Below are 17,547 nucleotides of genomic sequence, written 5' to 3' on the forward strand. Positions count from 1 at the left end.
CCGCAGTTTAACACCTTGAGTGTGGGAAGTGGTTCAGGAAGAAGAGGGGAAACGTCCTTACATTTGCGTTGTCCGTGTGTTTCCTTTCACTGTATCCAGTCCAGGTTTCCCACTCACTCCTGGGCCTGCTGTCTACCCTTGGCAAATTATTCCTTTTTCAAAGTTTAAACCCCACCCGGGGGCTGGGATCTGTCAATGGCCTCATCTCTTCTCCTGCCCGAAGAGATCTTTCTCTTGGGCTATGTCTTTTGGTTCAAGATGTTCCAAGGGAAGTCATGGTTCCTGTCTTAGACTCTCCTGCCACACCGATCTTCCTTCATACAGACCTGTCCCAGCATTTATCCCTCCCCAAAGGGGGCAGCTGGTGCCAGGTGCCCCTCCCCCCATGCTAATGTGAGTGGTGTGACAGCTAAAGAATTACTGTGTTTTCCTCACAAGAGGGACTTGTACTTCCTGCCCTGGTCTTGATCTGGAGGAGTTGAGTTTTCTGGTGGAATCTGATGGCTGATTTCCTTTGTTATTCCCTGGGTCTCTCATCCTTGTGTTTATAGTTTAGGATTTTATTATATGCATATTTTCTATTATAAGAATTTGGGGTTTGGAAATCATAAAAAAGAAATAAAAAGTAACAAAACAAGTGCGTCAGCCTTACCTTTTAAAAATCAGTTAGCTCTGCAACGACTCCAGGGTCTGGTCTGGGTTGTTTAAAGCTCTTCTCTGGGGAGAAGGTTCCAGGATGCGGAAATGAAACTTAGCTTTTCAAGTGGAACCTATTCTCTAACGTATCAACTATGGCTCAACTCTAAATATGAGGGAACACACATACAGGTGAGCAAGATGGCCCAGGCAGTTCCGCTCAATGGCTGTATGAATTACTTCCCCCAGACACAAACAACCCCATAGATGTCAGCAACAATTAGAGTAGCCATCCCATGACCATGGGGGAACAAGACACAAACAAGGGAACTGAATGACGACCAAAAGTAGCTGAACGTCACCCTCTGCTGGCTAACCTGAGTGACTGCTGCTTTTGGCGGTAGTCTAGCTCCCCTTTGTTCTGTCTGGTTCCTAGAAAACAGAGAAAGTGGCCTTCTCGGAATTTCTCTTGCTTCCGAACAGCATCCACTTGCGCACGGATCTTTGTTTCCTCGAACCCCAGATCATTCCTGTCACCCCAAGCCTGTCAGGATCATGTATGTAAGCAAGGCTCAGTGGTTTCTGGGCGGAGTTCTTATTTGTTTATGACAGGCAAGCTTCCTGGACTTCCCCACAAGCTGCTCTGGGTGAAGAGGAGAGCCAGTGTTCTCTAGGAGTCTTTGTCCCTTCGTCTGCTCAGGACAAACTAACATCACCTGCTCTGGGCTGACACAGTCTCGGTTAAAGGAAACACTTTAGGCACTCCAATTAGTAATCCTCATAAGTGACTTGTGGCGCAGGTGGCTGTCAAAACCAGAACGGCTTTAGAGTGCCAGCTCAGAGCTGTGGTGGTCGGGCAGCTGGTTAGTTTTTCTCAACTAGATACAAACTGGAAGTCACCTGGAAGAGGGAACCTTAACTGGGGGCTTGTCCCCATTGGCTTGGCCTGTTAGCATGTTCCTGGGGGCGTTTTCTTGATTAATGAGCCATGTGGGTGGTGTCACCTCTGAGCAGGTGGTCCTCCATTACAGAAGGAAAACAAGCTGAACAGGTCATGGGGAAAGTCAGTAAACACCATCCTCCCGGTGCTCACAGGGCAAACACTTTACTGACTGCCTGCGTCCCAGGGACTCCCATTCCGGTACTCTAACCTCCCCTCCACGTCGGCTTTACTCTTCCCTGTATCTTCACCATAAGATACCGCACAGGATGCAGGTGATGTGGTTCCCCATCTGGCTTCAATGATAACGAAGGCAGGCGTGTCCTCCTCTGTGATGTAGCCCAGTTTCCAAAGGGCAGCAAGCTACTTACCCGCTTTATTCCCTGGATTCTCTAGCTGTAAAGTGGGGGATGAAAAACAGTAGCTATCACAAGATTTGCATCCCTGGGTTGGTATTTGTGAAGCACCCAGAACAGTTCCTGAAGGACACTCAATAGCTACACACATGTTTTCTGCCATTAGCATAATTGCTGCCACACCACCACCACCACCACCACCACCACCATAATCCTCATTACTATTATCTGCTCAGGTAGCAAAATAGCACACACGAAGACAGATCAGAAGCAGCGGGATGCATCGAGGCACCATGAAGCCCATAAGAATAGGGACTGCCAGGGACTACTTCATACCTGGAAATCTTATTGTACGCTTTTTCTTTTAAATGTACTTAGATAGAGACTCAGCAGGTAAACGTGCTTGCCAGACAAGCCCGGTGACCTGAGTTTGAGTTCTGGAAGGATATACAGGAAGAAGCAGAGAACTGACACCCAAAGTTGTCTTCTGACCTCCATCAGCCTGCCCAAACACACACAGCATGTACACACACACACACACACACACACACACACACACACACTCCTCCTCTGCATCAGGAGCAAGCTCCGCACAGAACTTTGGAATTTTGTAGTAAGCTGCTGTTTCCCAAGCACTTACAGTCATCACTGGCAACAGACTCTCTGCCTGCCATGAATTAGCTGTGTGATGGTTTGAGTATGTTTACTCCAGGGAGTGGCACTATTAGGAGGTGAGGCCTTGTTGGAGTAGGTGTGGGCATGGGATTTAAGACCCTCATCCCTGTGGGCATGGGATTTAAGACCCTCATCCTAGCTACCTGAGAGCCAGTCTTTTCCTAGCAGCCTGCAGATAAAGATGTAGAATTCTCGACTCCTCCTGCACTGTGCCTGCCTGGACACTGCCATGCTCCCACTTTGATGATAATGGACTGAGTCTCTGAACCTGTAAGCCAGTCCTAATTAAATGTTGTCCTTATAAGACTTGCCTCTGTCATGGTGTCTGTTCACAGCAGTAGAACCTTAAGACAAGATGGCTACATAGTGGATTATGTAACCATTTCCTTGATTCCTTCCAAGAATACAGGCGACTTGTGATAACAGAGAGGGCACAGAGTAATGGGTGAAGTTGGTTCCTATAACCTGAAAGGCAAGCCTACCATACCTGTCCTCTGAGGTCAGGGGACAGCCCTTGTCTTCCTCCAGGGCGTGAAGACTGCTCAGGCTGTGCCCAGACTGACCCTGCACCCATGACTTCTGTTCTTCTGTTTTCTCATTCCTCTCTTGGCTCCGCCCTGATGGCTCAGCAACCCGCCACAAGGAAGTGTTTCCTATCGGGGTTGTTGCAGCCTAAGGACTGCCTGCTGAGAAGAGGAGCGGGGAAGGTAAGCCAGAGGAGAGCTGGCTGAGGAGTCCATTCCTTGCCTAATTTCTCTCGGGCTGGTGGGGGCGGGGATGAAGAGGTCTGGAGGATTGGGGAGCTGGGACTGATAGCCGGCCCCTGTGTGGTCACCAGCGCTTCTTCCTAAGGTGTGTTGTGGTACATACGCTGTTTATTTATGCCCTCTGCTTCTGGGGCAGCTCTGGAACGAGGAAGGAGAAAATGAAAGTGAACGCAGGCTTGTTTGCTGCAGGGCTCCGTTCTGGACTGGGCTTCTCCCTCCCAGAGTCCCCTGATTTTCTTTCCGCCTCTGCTCCTTTCATTATACCAACCCACCTCACAGCCAGCGGCAGTTACGGCCCATTACACGAACGCTCTGGACAACAGCTTTGGTGCTCGATATTCGGAATATTCTGCAGATGATTCTCAGAGAAGGGGGTTTTGCACATTTTGTAGCAGATACAGCTAATTAGATGTTCAGGTTAACAAGGGGTGCCTGATGGGTGAACGAGTAAACCTGGAGCTGTGTGAGGCCCCTGGGCTAAATGGCACTCCCTGCAGTGGTGAGTGGGTGATTGGGTGTAGGGCGAATATTTGCTGCACTCCCTAAGACACTGTCTGCAATGGCCCTGTTTGCTGTTGTCCTCCGTTGAGGAAACAAAATTGTGAGTCAGCCATTTATGAATGTACAACAAGGAAGTGACAGTCAAAAGTTGCATTCCCAGAAACTCAAAGCTGAGTTCATACTTCAGATTTTTTTCAACCCGGAGAGAGCGAACAGAAAAAACAGTGTGTAAGGGTGACCAGCCTCACCTGGGATAAAGTCAGATGGACCAAGATAAAGAAATCCACTTTTCTTCTTAAAGGGGCTTGCATGCACTCCCCACTACCCAGAAGCTGCCAATTACTAGGTAAGCGCCATTATAGCATATCGGAGAGAGAAGGAGTTACTCTTCATGACTAGTCCTGAAATTTGAGGACGTCTAGTAAAAGAAATCTGTAATAGGAAAACTAGATTAAAATGAGCTACATTTCCCACAGCATCATTCAGAATGGTTTTAATTCTTAAACTATCATTTCAAACATTAAAATATTTAAGATTAGAAGATTGAAATAAGCATGCAAGTGTGTCACTTAGCCTGAGCCCAGCCTGGAGAGAAATCTGTACACGTGTACTAAGTATATATAATACGGTATGGTGTAAATATGAATGGCAGGGATAGTGAGGGCAAGACAGCTCTGCTACCCTGCTGTCCAACTCACACTGAAGGCGATCGGTCGGTCCTTCAGCTGCTCTGTGAAGAGGGAGCCGATACCAAGTGTGGGATCTTGTTGTCATACACATAGACTAAACATGTAGCAGTTGCTTTGGGGGTGGGGTGGGTCCGTGGAGCAATAATTTCCTCATTTTAATTTTACCTTTATTCATAGTCTACATTTTGTGCATTTTATACATCTAAGAACTTATTAGTTAAGCAAGTAAATGTGTTAAGAAAGACTCCATATGGGTAAAGCTGAGTTCTGAGCCAGGTGATTTTTTTTTTCTTCCTGTCTGAAATGACAAAGCTCCCCTCTTTATTTGTGTACAGATGAGATCTCAGAAGACAGAACATATCAGCCCAATTCCTACCCCCAAGACTCTCATTGTGTCCCAAAGAAACACACGTGTTCATTTCTCAAGGAAAGGGCACTGACGGTCATGGATTATAACACACCTCAGGGTGGAACCCCATCAGCGGGTGGTCAGAGGACCGTTGGCGAAGATGATTCTTCGTTGATCAAAGCTGTTTACAAGGGAGATGTTGTCAGGGTCCAGCAATTGTTAGAACAAGGGGCTGATACCAATGTCTGTGAAGACACCTGGGGCTGGACACCTTTGCACAACGCAGTGCAGGCTGGCAGGGTAGACATTGTGAATCTCCTGCTTAGTCATGGTGCTGACCCTCATCGGAGGAAGAAGAATGGAGCCACCCCCTTCATCATTGCTGGGATCCATGGAGACGTGAAACTGCTCGAGATTCTCCTCTCTCATGGTGCAGACGTCAATGAGTGTGACGAGAACGGGTTCACGGCTTTCATGGAAGCTGCTGAGCATGGTAACCCTGAAGCCTTAAGATTCCTTTTTGCTAAGGGAGCCGATGTGAATTTGCGACGACAGACAACGGAGGACAAAAGGAGATCGAAGCGAGGAGGCGCTACAGCTCTCATGAGCGCTGCCGAGAAGGGCCACCTGGAAGTCCTGAGAATTCTCCTCAACGAAATGAAGGCGGAAGTCGATGCTCGGGACAACATGGGCAGAAATGCCTTGATCCGTACTCTGATGAACCGCAATTGTGAAAATGTGGAGGAGATTACTTCAATCCTGATTCAACACGGGGCTGATGTTAACGCGAGAGGAGAAGGCGGGAAAACACCCCTGATCTCAGCAGTGGAGAGGAAGCACACAGGCTTGGTGCAGATGCTCCTGAGTCGGGAAGGCATAAACATAGATGACAGGGATAACGAGGGCAACACAGCTCTACTAATTGCTGTTGAAGAACAACTGAAGAAAATCGTCCAGTTACTTCTTGAAAAGGGAGCCGATACCAAGTGTGGCAATCTTATTTTGATAGCCAAGAGGAAATATAACCATCACCTTGCAAACCTTCTTCACCCTTATGTAGCTAATCATGACACCGACCCTCCCGCTGGAGACTGGTTGCCTCACAGTTCACGTTGGGGGAAAGGCTTAAAAAGACTCCACGATATGACTCGACCCATGATTGGCAAACTCAAGATCTTCGAGCATGATGACTATAAAATTGCTGACACTTCCGAAGGGGCCGTCTACCTAGGGATCTATGACAATCGAGAGGTGGCTGTGAAAGTCTTCTGGGAGGATAGCACACGTGGATGTATGGAAGTCTCTTGTCTGCGGGACTGCAGTGACCACAGTAACTTAGTGGCTTTCTATGGAAGCGAGGGCCATAAGGGCTGTTTATATGTGTGTGTGTCCCTGTGTGAGTGGACACTGGAAGAGTTCCTGATGGTGCCCAGAGAGGAACCTGTGGAGAACGGGGAAGATAAGTTTGCCCGAAGCATCCTATTGTCTATATTTGAGGGTGTTCAAAAACTACACTTGCATGGATACTCCCATCAGGACCTGCAACCACAAAACATCTTAATAGGTGAGGCCCTGTGACAGTCTTGTATGTGTGACTGTGACAGAGCATCACAGACTAAGAGATTTGTAATGAGTGCAGATTTATTTCTGGTAGCCATGGAGATTAGCAGGGGGTCACCTCTCGCAGGCTAAATTCCTGACCTTTAGCTCTTATTCCCAACTTCTATCATTCCCTCATTCCTCTTTCTGGGGACTCAGTAGCTTCTTTAAGAAGGAAGAAGGTCCTAAAGGGGGCTGGAGAGTGGCTCAGAACCAGCACATATCTGACCCATGATGGTGGCCTAAAGTATCAGAGTAGCTTGGGCTTAACTGAACAGAAGTCAAGGCCAAGACATCCTTAAACTGAGAACCTTGTTAGTTAGTCATAGGATAGAACCTGAACTATGGCCACCAGCCCCTTTACAGTGCTGTGCCCCGGGAGCTGTGGGAGCGAAGAGCTGGTTAACTTCTCCCTCATCCTTTCTTACTGTCTGCCCTATAAAAAACAAAATGTGTGTCCTGCCCTTGACAGATGCCTAAAAGATCAAATGAGGCTGGATATGTGCAAATAGCATTATTATTGCTCTTCAGAGAGGATAGGTAGATTGTATAACACATTACATATTTATGTAAGTGATTTGACTATTTCTCTCTCTATCTATCTATCTATCTATCTATCTATCTATCTATCTATCTATCTATCTATCTATATATATATATATATAATGCACCTCTGAAACTGTCCCTTAGATTCCAAGAAAGCTGTTCGGCTGGCAGATTTTGATCAGAGCATCCGATCGACGGGAGAGTCACAGATGGTCAGGAGCGACTTGGAGGTAATTTCTGAGCTCTAGTTAACCTTTTCTGTTCTCTGCCTCCTTGTTTGTTCATTACCTCACTTCCCATGGCCAGGCAGAGAACTTATTTTAACCTGGAAGAAAAGACATGCCAAGGCTTCCCCCACCTTGTCTGCTGTCCTTTCTCCCTTGTAGACACTGGCATTTCCATCTGTCTCTCCTACAGGAGAGCGTTCACGGGGCAGAGGAGTAGGTATAATAGCTTGCGAGGAGTCACCTTTTACTGTGGCCCCCCTTTTCCCCCCAATTTTTATTAGGTATTTACTTCATTTACATTTTAAATGCTATCACCAAAGTCCACTATACCCTCCCCCCCACCCCTGCTCCCCTACCCACCCACTCCCCTTTCTTGGCCCTGGCGTTCCCCTGTATGGGGCATATAAAGTTTGCAAGACCAAGGGGCCTCTCTTCCCAATGATGGCTGACTAGACCATCTTCTGCTACATATGCAGCTAGAGACACGAGTTCTGGGGGTGCTGGTTCCACCTATAGGGTTGCAAACCCCTTCAGCTCCTTGGGTACTTTCTCTAGCTCCTCTATTGGGGGCCCTGTGTCCAATCCAATAGCTGACTATAAGCATTCACTTCTGTGTGCAGAAGTGCCAGGCACTGGCATAGCCTCACAAGAGACAGCTATATTAGGGTCCTTTCAGCAAAATCTTGCTGGTGTATGCAATAGTGTCTGCGTTTGATGGCTGATGATGGGATGGACCCCTGGGTGGGGCAGATTTTGGATGGTCCATCCTTTCGTCTCAGCTCCAAACTTTGTCTCTGTAACCCCTTCCATGGGAGTTTTGTTCCCAATTCTAAGAAGGGGCGAAGTGTCCACATTTTGGTCTTCCTTCTTGAGTTTCATGTGTTTTACAAATTGTATCTTGGGTATTCTAGGTTTCAGGGCTAATATCCACTTATCAGTGAATGCATATTATATGAGTTCTTTTGTGATTGGGTTACCTCACTCAGGATGATACCCTCCAGATCCATCCATTTGCCAAAAATATGGAACACTTCACAAATTTGTATGTCATCCTTGCGTAGGGGCCATGCTAATCTTCTCTGTATCGTTCCAATTTTAGTATATGTGCTGCCAAAGCGAGCAGGTGGCCCCTTTCTTTATCTCTAACTTTTCCCTTCTCCTTCCACTAGCTAGATAAGTAACTAAACAGAGGATGCCTCTTCCAAGACTTCCAGGAGGCATATCTGAACACCTCAAAGGTTCCTTCTGCAAACAGTTTTCTGCCGAAGGACAAATCAAATGAGATTTCTTCCCAACTCTATTCAAACTCACCCACTGAGCACCAGAGAAAATCCAGAGACCCAGGTTCCAGACAATTCCTGGGAGAGGTGAGCTCAGCCTTCAGGCTCCAAGGAGACAGAACTCAGCAGAACTGTAAAGACCATCGAGTGCTCCTGAGAGGACACAGAGCTAGGTCCTGTGTATGGAAGCTTCCAGGCTTGTTCAGGAACAGCTGAGCAGTTCCATCCTGGGTAGTAACCAACGGGCAATAGCTTTGGTTCTGGGTTTGGTGGCTTCTAACTTTACTTCTTCCCCTTGATGTCTAGTGTAGCTGTTTCTTGTGCTGATCGCCGCCTATTTCTCTGCCCCACTGAAGCCTAGTTCCCTCAGCCAGAGCTGTGTTCCACTTGACAGGGAATGACTCCATTATCTGCCACCTCACATAGTGCTGGACCCAGCTCCTAGCTTGTCCCAAGACTGCCCCCTTTGTTTAAAGCATCCTCCCTTTCTTGACTTACCTATGCCTATCAGAACATTCTGGTAGAATCTTCTACTGCCAGTGAGTCTATCCCATAGACTCTTGACCAGGATTATCTTTCAGGAAGTCTAAGCCATGTGGGCCACATGTTGCCTTAAAGATCTCTTTGTGCACAGAGCTTAGAATTTCTCCCCCAGAATCCTGCAGATTTGGAGTTCATGGTGTTAATTAACCATGACACCATAAGACCATAGGAATACAGCTCACAGGCTTCCTTGAAATATCCTGTCTTCTACTTCCACATTGCCTGTACTGACTACTTTTGTGTCACTCTGAGAAGAAGCTAGAGGAAGGGTTTGTTTAGATTATAGGCTCAGAGGCTTCAGCTTAGGCTTGATGGAGCAGATCTCTGTCCAATGAAGTTGACAATCGAGATATTAACTCTCCAATTGTTCAAGATTACCCAAATAGATTGGCTACACATTGGCTCCATTTATGGCTTCTGTGCAGGATCTTGGACGGCTGGTTCTCTATGTGGTAAAGAAAGGTGAGATCCCCTTTGAGACACTAAAGACTCAGAATGATGAAGAGCTGCTTACAATATCTCTAGATGAGGAGACTAAGGACCTCATTCACTGCCTGTTTTCTCCTGGAGAAAATGTAAAGAACTGTCTGATAGACCTGCTTGGCCATCCTTTCTTTTGGACTTGGGAGAAGTAAGTAGAATTGGATGTGCAGTGCAGCAGTGGTTCTCAACCCTTCCTAACACTGTGACTCTTTAATGTAGTTCCTTATGGTGTGGTGACCCCCAGCCATAACATTATTTCCTTGTTACTTCATAACTGTAAATTTGATACTGTTATGAATTGCAATGTAAATATCTGACATGCAGGATATCTGATATGTGATCCCTGTGAAAGGGTCTTTCGACTTCAGAGGGGCTGCAGTCCATAGGTTGAGAACCACTGTGCTGCAGGTTTTTCTGTGGAGAGGGAGAAGTGATGTGGGCCATTGTCAGGGATGGGAATCAGCAGGCCCACGTTTTTCTCTCACCTCAGCATCGTTGAGGGTGTGTCCTTGGGAGGGATAACAACCTGTGGGTTTCTGTTTGTTTGATTATTTATTTATTTATTTATTTATTTATTTATTTATTTATTTATTTATTTATATGAATACACTGTCCATGTCTTTAGACACACCAGAAGAGGACACTGGATCCCATTACAGATGGTTGTGAGCCACCATGTGGTTGCTGGTGTGAACTCAGGAATTGAACTCAGGACCTCTAGAAGAGCAGTCAGTGCTCTTAACCGATTAGTCACCGCTCCAGCCCCTGGGTTTCTGGTTTTAACTCCTGAGGAATAAGTGGAAAGCAGCAGGGGGGCCTCTCAGTATGTAGAAATTTTATTAAAAATCAAAGCATATCACTTTTCTCCCTTTTGGAAAATATAGAATGACCATGATAATTCTATCATTCTCAGCCGCTATAGAACACTCCGGAATGTGGGAAATGAGTCTGACATCAAAGTACGAAATAGTACGAGTGAGCTTCTCAAACTACTGCAGCCTCAGACACTTGAGCCTTCCAGAAGCTTCGATCAGTGGACATCTAAGGTAGGAACACTTACCTTCTGTGGTCTAGGAAAAAGAGTGTGTCTAACAGTATATGCTGCCATTTCTAACTTATTTTATACACCAGCCTGTTGCTACCAGGAAGTGAATGAGGTAATTTTCTTTTCTCCAAATGAGCCCTCTTGACTCTTTTGGGTCTCTGCTCTTCCTTCAGAGTTCAGGTCCCCAAAGACACTGTCATTCAAGTTCTGCCTTAGGAAGGCCTTCACCCAGCCCATTCCCCATCCCCTAAAGTCTGGTCAAAAGTCCTATTGTGATAAGAACAACTGACTAAGCCTAAGTCAAGGAGGTTTTCCACCATGAGGCCATAGCCTAGGACAGACTGGACACCTCTGCTGTCTGTGAGCAGCCCAGCTCCGGGAACTCACATTGTGTTGTGACAACATATTATGAAGAAAAGATGACATTTCAAATATTTTCTATTCAAGACAAATTCTGCCAAATTTGAATTTAGGGGAGCTCTATAAAGTAAATCATCATCTCAATCTAGTCTTCATTATAAAACTTTCATTATTGTAAATTTAAAAACATTTCTCAAATTTAATTATGGCTTAAGCTAGCACCAGGGTCTGGGTACCATAAAGCAGAATACTCGTGTTCCCTGTGGGGCTGAGGTATCTGTAGTGATGGTGAAGTGTGGTGTGTGGTGGGTGCCCCACAAACACAGTTAAAGCATCCTGGGAAAATCCATGATCTTCAGGTCTCTGAGACCAGTAACTTCTCTCCCTTAGGCCTCTGCTTCACTTGTCTCCACTTGTAATTGCAGGCTTAATATATATTTTTACTGTTGGTCTGCAACTTGTATTGGTGCCAGAGACAGCCGCTGTCTTGCTAGCTCTTGGTATGGAGTATATGTGCCATGACTCTTTGCTGAATGCATGTGTATGAGACTTGTTGTGTGGAGCTTTTGCTACCCCACCTTAACTCCAATAATGGACCGAGCTACCAACCCCCCCCCCCCCAGAGAATACTGGAACCGCAGATAAAAAACACAGACACACACAGTTGTTCAATTTCAACTTGCCTCTTTGGCACAATTGTTGGGCACTACTTATCTTCTGCCTGGAGAAGCATGCCCTTATCAATACTCTTAGCTCCGCACCTCTCCACCTGCCCTCAACTTTAGTTGCTCAGGTTACATTTAGTCGCTGCTCAACAGCCCCAACCACCCGCATGTAGAAATGGCCTGTGACCACTCTGCCTGAGATCTCACATGGCTGCTTGGCTTTTCTCTCTTCAAAGCAAGATGAACTCCCCTTCCTCTCCTACATCTGTCACTTGCCTGTGGGGGCCCAGAAGTCCCACCCATTCCTTCTGCCCAGCAATTAGCCCATGACTTCTTTACTGATAGATCAAGAACCAATTGGAGAACAGGAGCTTAGCATCAGAACCACCCCTACAAGACTTTAGCTCAAACTTTAAATTTTTAGAAATGGAAGACCTTGAAAGTAAAGACATTTTTTATACAAGTATATTGTCTTAGGGTTTTATTGCTGTGAAGAGACACCATGGCCAAGGCAACTCTTATAAAGGAAAACAATTAATTGTGGCTGGCTTACAGGTTCAGAAGTTTGGTCCATTATCATCATGGTGGGAAGCACAGCAGTGTACAGGGAGGCATGGTGCTATAGAAGGAGATGCGAATTCTATATCTTGATCCACAGGCAGCAGAAGGGGACTGGATTTATTTCACACGGTGCATAGCTTGAACATTTAAGATCTCAGAGCCCTACTTCCACAGTGACAAACTTTCTCTAACAAGGCCACACCTCCTCCAATAAGGCCACATCTCCTAACAGTGCCACTCTTTATGGGCCAAGCATTCAAACACATGAGGGCAAACCTATTCAAACTACCACATAGGTAATATACCTTGAACATATTGCCTTCTGCCCTTCTACCCTTTCTCACAGTCCCCCTCCGAGTCCCTGTTGTCTAGGGACAGCTTTACTTTGATTTTCATGTCAAATATACATACATGGTTTCATGTATCTGAGCAAACTCTCTTGTTATTTATCCAAGAACGACTTAGTTTGTTTGTGACTATCTCCATTTTTGTCAGTTCTCATGCAAATGACATAACTTTGTTTTTTTTTTTTTTTTTTTTTTTTATGGTTGAAAAGATTCCATTGTGTGTACAAACCACATTTTCTTTAACCCTTTCATTACTGAGAGACACCTAGGTTGGCTCCATGCCTTGGCTACTGTGAGCAGTTCTTCAATATCCCTGTGGTATGTTTACTGAGAGTCCTTTGGGTAAATTCTCAGCAGAATTGTAGCTGTTCTTATGGTAGATGTAGTTTTAGATTTTTGAAGAACCTCAATACTAATTTTCATAGTGTTAGACTATGTTAACACTCCCACAAAGGTTTCTAATAGGCACAGTTTCTTGGAAACCTGGTAAATATAGACAAAAGTGAAATTAGTAACTTACAATCACACATTCAAATGCAGCACAACTGCATGGGGTTGTATAGCATGTTCTGTGTATCATGCACTTTCATTTGTTTCTGTCTGTTTGTTTTGTTCCTCGGTGGAGGGCATCGAATTTATATTTGGCCTGCTGATATTAACGTACCATCAGGATTTGTTTTACGTTGTCATCATATCTTGGATTAATGTTTTGTTTTTTAGATCCACGAATATGTTATGAATGAAATGAATAATTTCTACAAAAAAAGACAAAACCCTTATCAGGACACTGTAGGTGATCTACTGAAGTTTATCCGGAATATAGGAGAACACATCAATGAGAAAAAAAATAGGAGGTAAGTGTTGCTTTCATCTATGTGAGTTATACGTGGACCGAGAACAGTTAGAAAACCCACTTCCAAGTCTGTCAGCTTGGAAAGAAGAAAACTTACTTTGACAAAGGAGAGCAAGTTGCCGCCTTTAATTCCGCCAGGCAGGAGGCAGAGGGAGGTGGACCTCTGAGAGGTCGGCCTGATCTACACAGTAAGTTCCAGGCCAGCCAGAGCTGCACAGTAAGACCTGTTAGTCTTATCATCAATGGCAGACATGCCTCCTTCTTAGCTTTGCTGAGTTCTATTGAGCAGAAGAAGCTCTCTGTGTTAATAAGCAGAAGATAGGGCCACTGTGCAAAGCAAATGTAGGCTTACAAAAGTTGAGTATAGTCCCACATTAGTTAAATCATCTTTTGCTGTCAAAAATGTTAGCTGCAAACACAGACACAAATATATACACAAATACACACACATACACACATTCATATACGCACTCCCACCCCATTCCTTCATACACTCACACACACACACACACACACTCATATATGTACACTCATACTCACATCCCTCCATACACACATACTCACATACACTCATATACACACACTCATACACACACTCCCATCCCTCCATACACTCACANGGCTGGCTTACAGGTTCAGAAGTTTGGTCCATTATCATCATGGTGGGAAGCACAGCAGTGTACAGGGAGGCATGGTGCTATAGAAGGAGATGCGAATTCTATATCTTGATCCACAGGCAGCAGAAGGGGACTGGATTTATTTCACACGGTGCATAGCTTGAACATTTAAGATCTCAGAGCCCTACTTCCACAGTGACAAACTTTCTCTAACAAGGCCACACCTCCTCCAATAAGGCCACATCTCCTAACAGTGCCACTCTTTATGGGCCAAGCATTCAAACACATGAGGGCAAACCTATTCAAACTACCACATAGGTAATATACCTTGAACATATTGCCTTCTGCCCTTCTACCCTTTCTCACAGTCCCCCTCCGAGTCCCTGTTGTCTAGGGACAGCTTTACTTTGATTTTCATGTCAAATATACATACATGGTTTCATGTATCTGAGCAAACTCTCTTGTTATTTATCCAAGAACGACTTAGTTTGTTTGTGACTATCTCCATTTTTGTCAGTTCTCATGCAAATGACATAACTTTGTTTTTTTTTTTTTTTTTTTTTTTTATGGTTGAAAAGATTCCATTGTGTGTACAAACCACATTTTCTTTAACCCTTTCATTACTGAGAGACACCTAGGTTGGCTCCATGCCTTGGCTACTGTGAGCAGTTCTTCAATATCCCTGTGGTATGTTTACTGAGAGTCCTTTGGGTAAATTCTCAGCAGAATTGTAGCTGTTCTTATGGTAGATGTAGTTTTAGATTTTTGAAGAACCTCAATACTAATTTTCATAGTGTTAGACTATGTTAACACTCCCACAAAGGTTTCTAATAGGCACAGTTTCTTGGAAACCTGGTAAATATAGACAAAAGTGAAATTAGTAACTTACAATCACACATTCAAATGCAGCACAACTGCATGGGGTTGTATAGCATGTTCTGTGTATCATGCACTTTCATTTGTTTCTGTCTGTTTGTTTTGTTCCTCGGTGGAGGGCATCGAATTTATATTTGGCCTGCTGATATTAACGTACCATCAGGATTTGTTTTACGTTGTCATCATATCTTGGATTAATGTTTTGTTTTTTAGATCCACGAATATGTTATGAATGAAATGAATAATTTCTACAAAAAAAGACAAAACCCTTATCAGGACACTGTAGGTGATCTACTGAAGTTTATCCGGAATATAGGAGAACACATCAATGAGAAAAAAAATAGGAGGTAAGTGTTGCTTTCATCTATGTGAGTTATACGTGGACCGAGAACAGTTAGAAAACCCACTTCCAAGTCTGTCAGCTTGGAAAGAAGAAAACTTACTTTGACAAAGGAGAGCAAGTTGCCGCCTTTAATTCCGCCAGGCAGGAGGCAGAGGGAGGTGGACCTCTGAGAGGTCGGCCTGATCTACACAGTAAGTTCCAGGCCAGCCAGAGCTGCACAGTAAGACCTGTTAGTCTTATCATCAATGGCAGACATGCCTCCTTCTTAGCTTTGCTGAGTTCTATTGAGCAGAAGAAGCTCTCTGTGTTAATAAGCAGAAGATAGGGCCACTGTGCAAAGCAAATGTAGGCTTACAAAAGTTGAGTATAGTCCCACATTAGTTAAATCATCTTTTGCTGTCAAAAATGTTAGCTGCAAACACAGACACAAATATATACACAAATACACACACATACACACATTCATATACGCACTCCCACCCCATTCCTTCATACACTCACACACACACACACACACTCATATATGTACACTCATACTCACATCCCTCCATACACACATACTCACATACACTCATATACACACACTCATACACACACTCCCATCCCTCCATACACTCACACACACACTCACACACACTTATGCACATGTAATCATACACACACTCCCATCCCTACACACACATACACACTCACACAAACACTCACACACTCATACACACACACTCATATACACATTCACACCCCTATCCCTCCACATACACACACTCACACATACACATACACACAAACACACACACTCATACACACACACACTCACTCACACACACATACACACACCTCACTTTGCAGTTCAGAGAGTTTCCTCTTTATTATTAGAGATTGTATATAAGGGATTGTAGTATTATTTTACCATTATTACCATTTTGTTAAATTCATTTTTTTTTTTTTAGAATTTTGTACATAGCTACTGTATTTACATAAGTTCCATCCTTCCCCCTCCCTTCCAACTTTTCCTGTGTCCTCATCTAGGGATAGGGCCATGCGAGGGTCCTCCCTGCTCCCTGTGTTGTTACCATTTTTATGAATGAGCAAACAAGTTCAGAAAGATTAAGTTGCATACGTATTAAAGAGTCAGGAAGCATCTTACCATCAGATTCCAAAGTCCTTATTGTTCTTGCTAGACTCAAGTCCAGCAAGCTGCTGGGCTGACTCTAAGGAGGAGGAAGAGCTAATGGGCCTTTAGGTTGACCTGCTTGTGTTCCATTTCAGAATGAAGGAGATACTTGGAGACCCTTCTCGCTATTTTCAGGAGACTTTTCCAGATCTTGTAATCTATATCTACAAGAAACTAAAGGAAACAGAATACAGTCGACACTTCCCTCAGGCTCCACCACGCCTCAGCGTTCCAGAGGCAGTGGGACCAGGGGGCATACAGAGCTGAGTCTTGCAAGTTCATGGGACCATTTTTTCAATCAGCATAGTTCTTGGGAAGTTGTACATTTCTGGTCCCTTAAGCAGCCTGGTTACTTGTGAGCAATGAGTTAGATAGCCAGTGTGTCAGTTTCTGATACAGTAAGTTCTACACATTTGCATGATCACAAATGCAGTATACTACAAAACTATACTGCTCCATTTTAGTGGATGGAATTGGGAGAGCCTTCTGTTAAGACTTTGTTAAAGAAAAAACATTATTGTGTGTGTGTATTGCCACATAAGCCTCACAACATGAATTCAATCCCTGGAACCCATATAAAGGTAACAAGAGAAAACCAACTCCAGAGTTGTGTCCCCCTTCCCCCCCAAACACACACACACACACACACACACACACACACACACACACACACACACACAGCATCTCTTCTGGATGAAATTCCAGAATAGGCTTATGTATGCCAAAAAGGCTCCAGAGAAGCGTCAGTATTTGCTGGGCACCGTATAAGCCTAGGTACTAGTTAAATGAATTCCATTCCTTCTGGAAGCATCTGTACCGGTGTCTCATGACTTCAAGGTAATAGCCCTCACTTGAAGTCATTTATCAGTGTCACGGGTGGGGGAGGGGAAGGGGCACTACTGGCATTGAGCAAGGAGGAACCAGCGGTGCCAGCGAACGTTCCGGGGATGCACGAAGCAGCTACCCACAATGCCACACTAGGCAGATGACTTATCAGTTGGTGCTGAGGTGGAGAAAGACTGTCTGAAAGGATTGGAACACTTCTTGGCCGGCCCTGGACCCAGGGCTGTGGAGTGCATTGAACACCCCCAGATGAATGACGTGGGTGTATTTTC

At 44.8% G+C, this 17,547-nt stretch overlaps 1 protein-coding gene and 1 non-coding gene across 2 annotated transcripts; one reads left to right on the forward strand and one right to left on the reverse strand.

Annotated features, from left to right (window-relative positions):
* The first annotated feature begins 3,229 nt into the window (after nucleotides 1-3,229).
* Rnasel (ribonuclease L) lies at nucleotides 3,230-16,998 on the forward strand. The gene is made up of 7 exons (XM_029538794.1): nucleotides 3,230-3,314; nucleotides 4,900-6,477; nucleotides 7,203-7,288; nucleotides 9,534-9,739; nucleotides 10,505-10,637; nucleotides 13,290-13,423; nucleotides 16,528-16,998. The coding sequence occupies exons 2-7, from the start codon at nucleotides 5,010-5,012 to the stop codon at nucleotides 16,697-16,699; spliced, it is 2,199 nt and encodes a 732-aa protein (XP_029394654.1). The 5' UTR covers nucleotides 3,230-3,314; nucleotides 4,900-5,009; the 3' UTR covers nucleotides 16,700-16,998.
* LOC115064216 lies at nucleotides 8,302-8,408 on the reverse strand. The gene has a single exon (XR_003844040.1). It is a non-coding gene; the product is annotated as a U6 spliceosomal RNA (small nuclear RNA).
* Nucleotides 16,999-17,547: the final 549 nt, after the last annotated feature.

Source organism: Mus pahari, chromosome 5 (assembly GCF_900095145.1).
Source record: "Mus pahari chromosome 5, PAHARI_EIJ_v1.1, whole genome shotgun sequence".
Taxonomy (NCBI): Eukaryota; Metazoa; Chordata; class Mammalia; order Rodentia; family Muridae; genus Mus; species Mus pahari.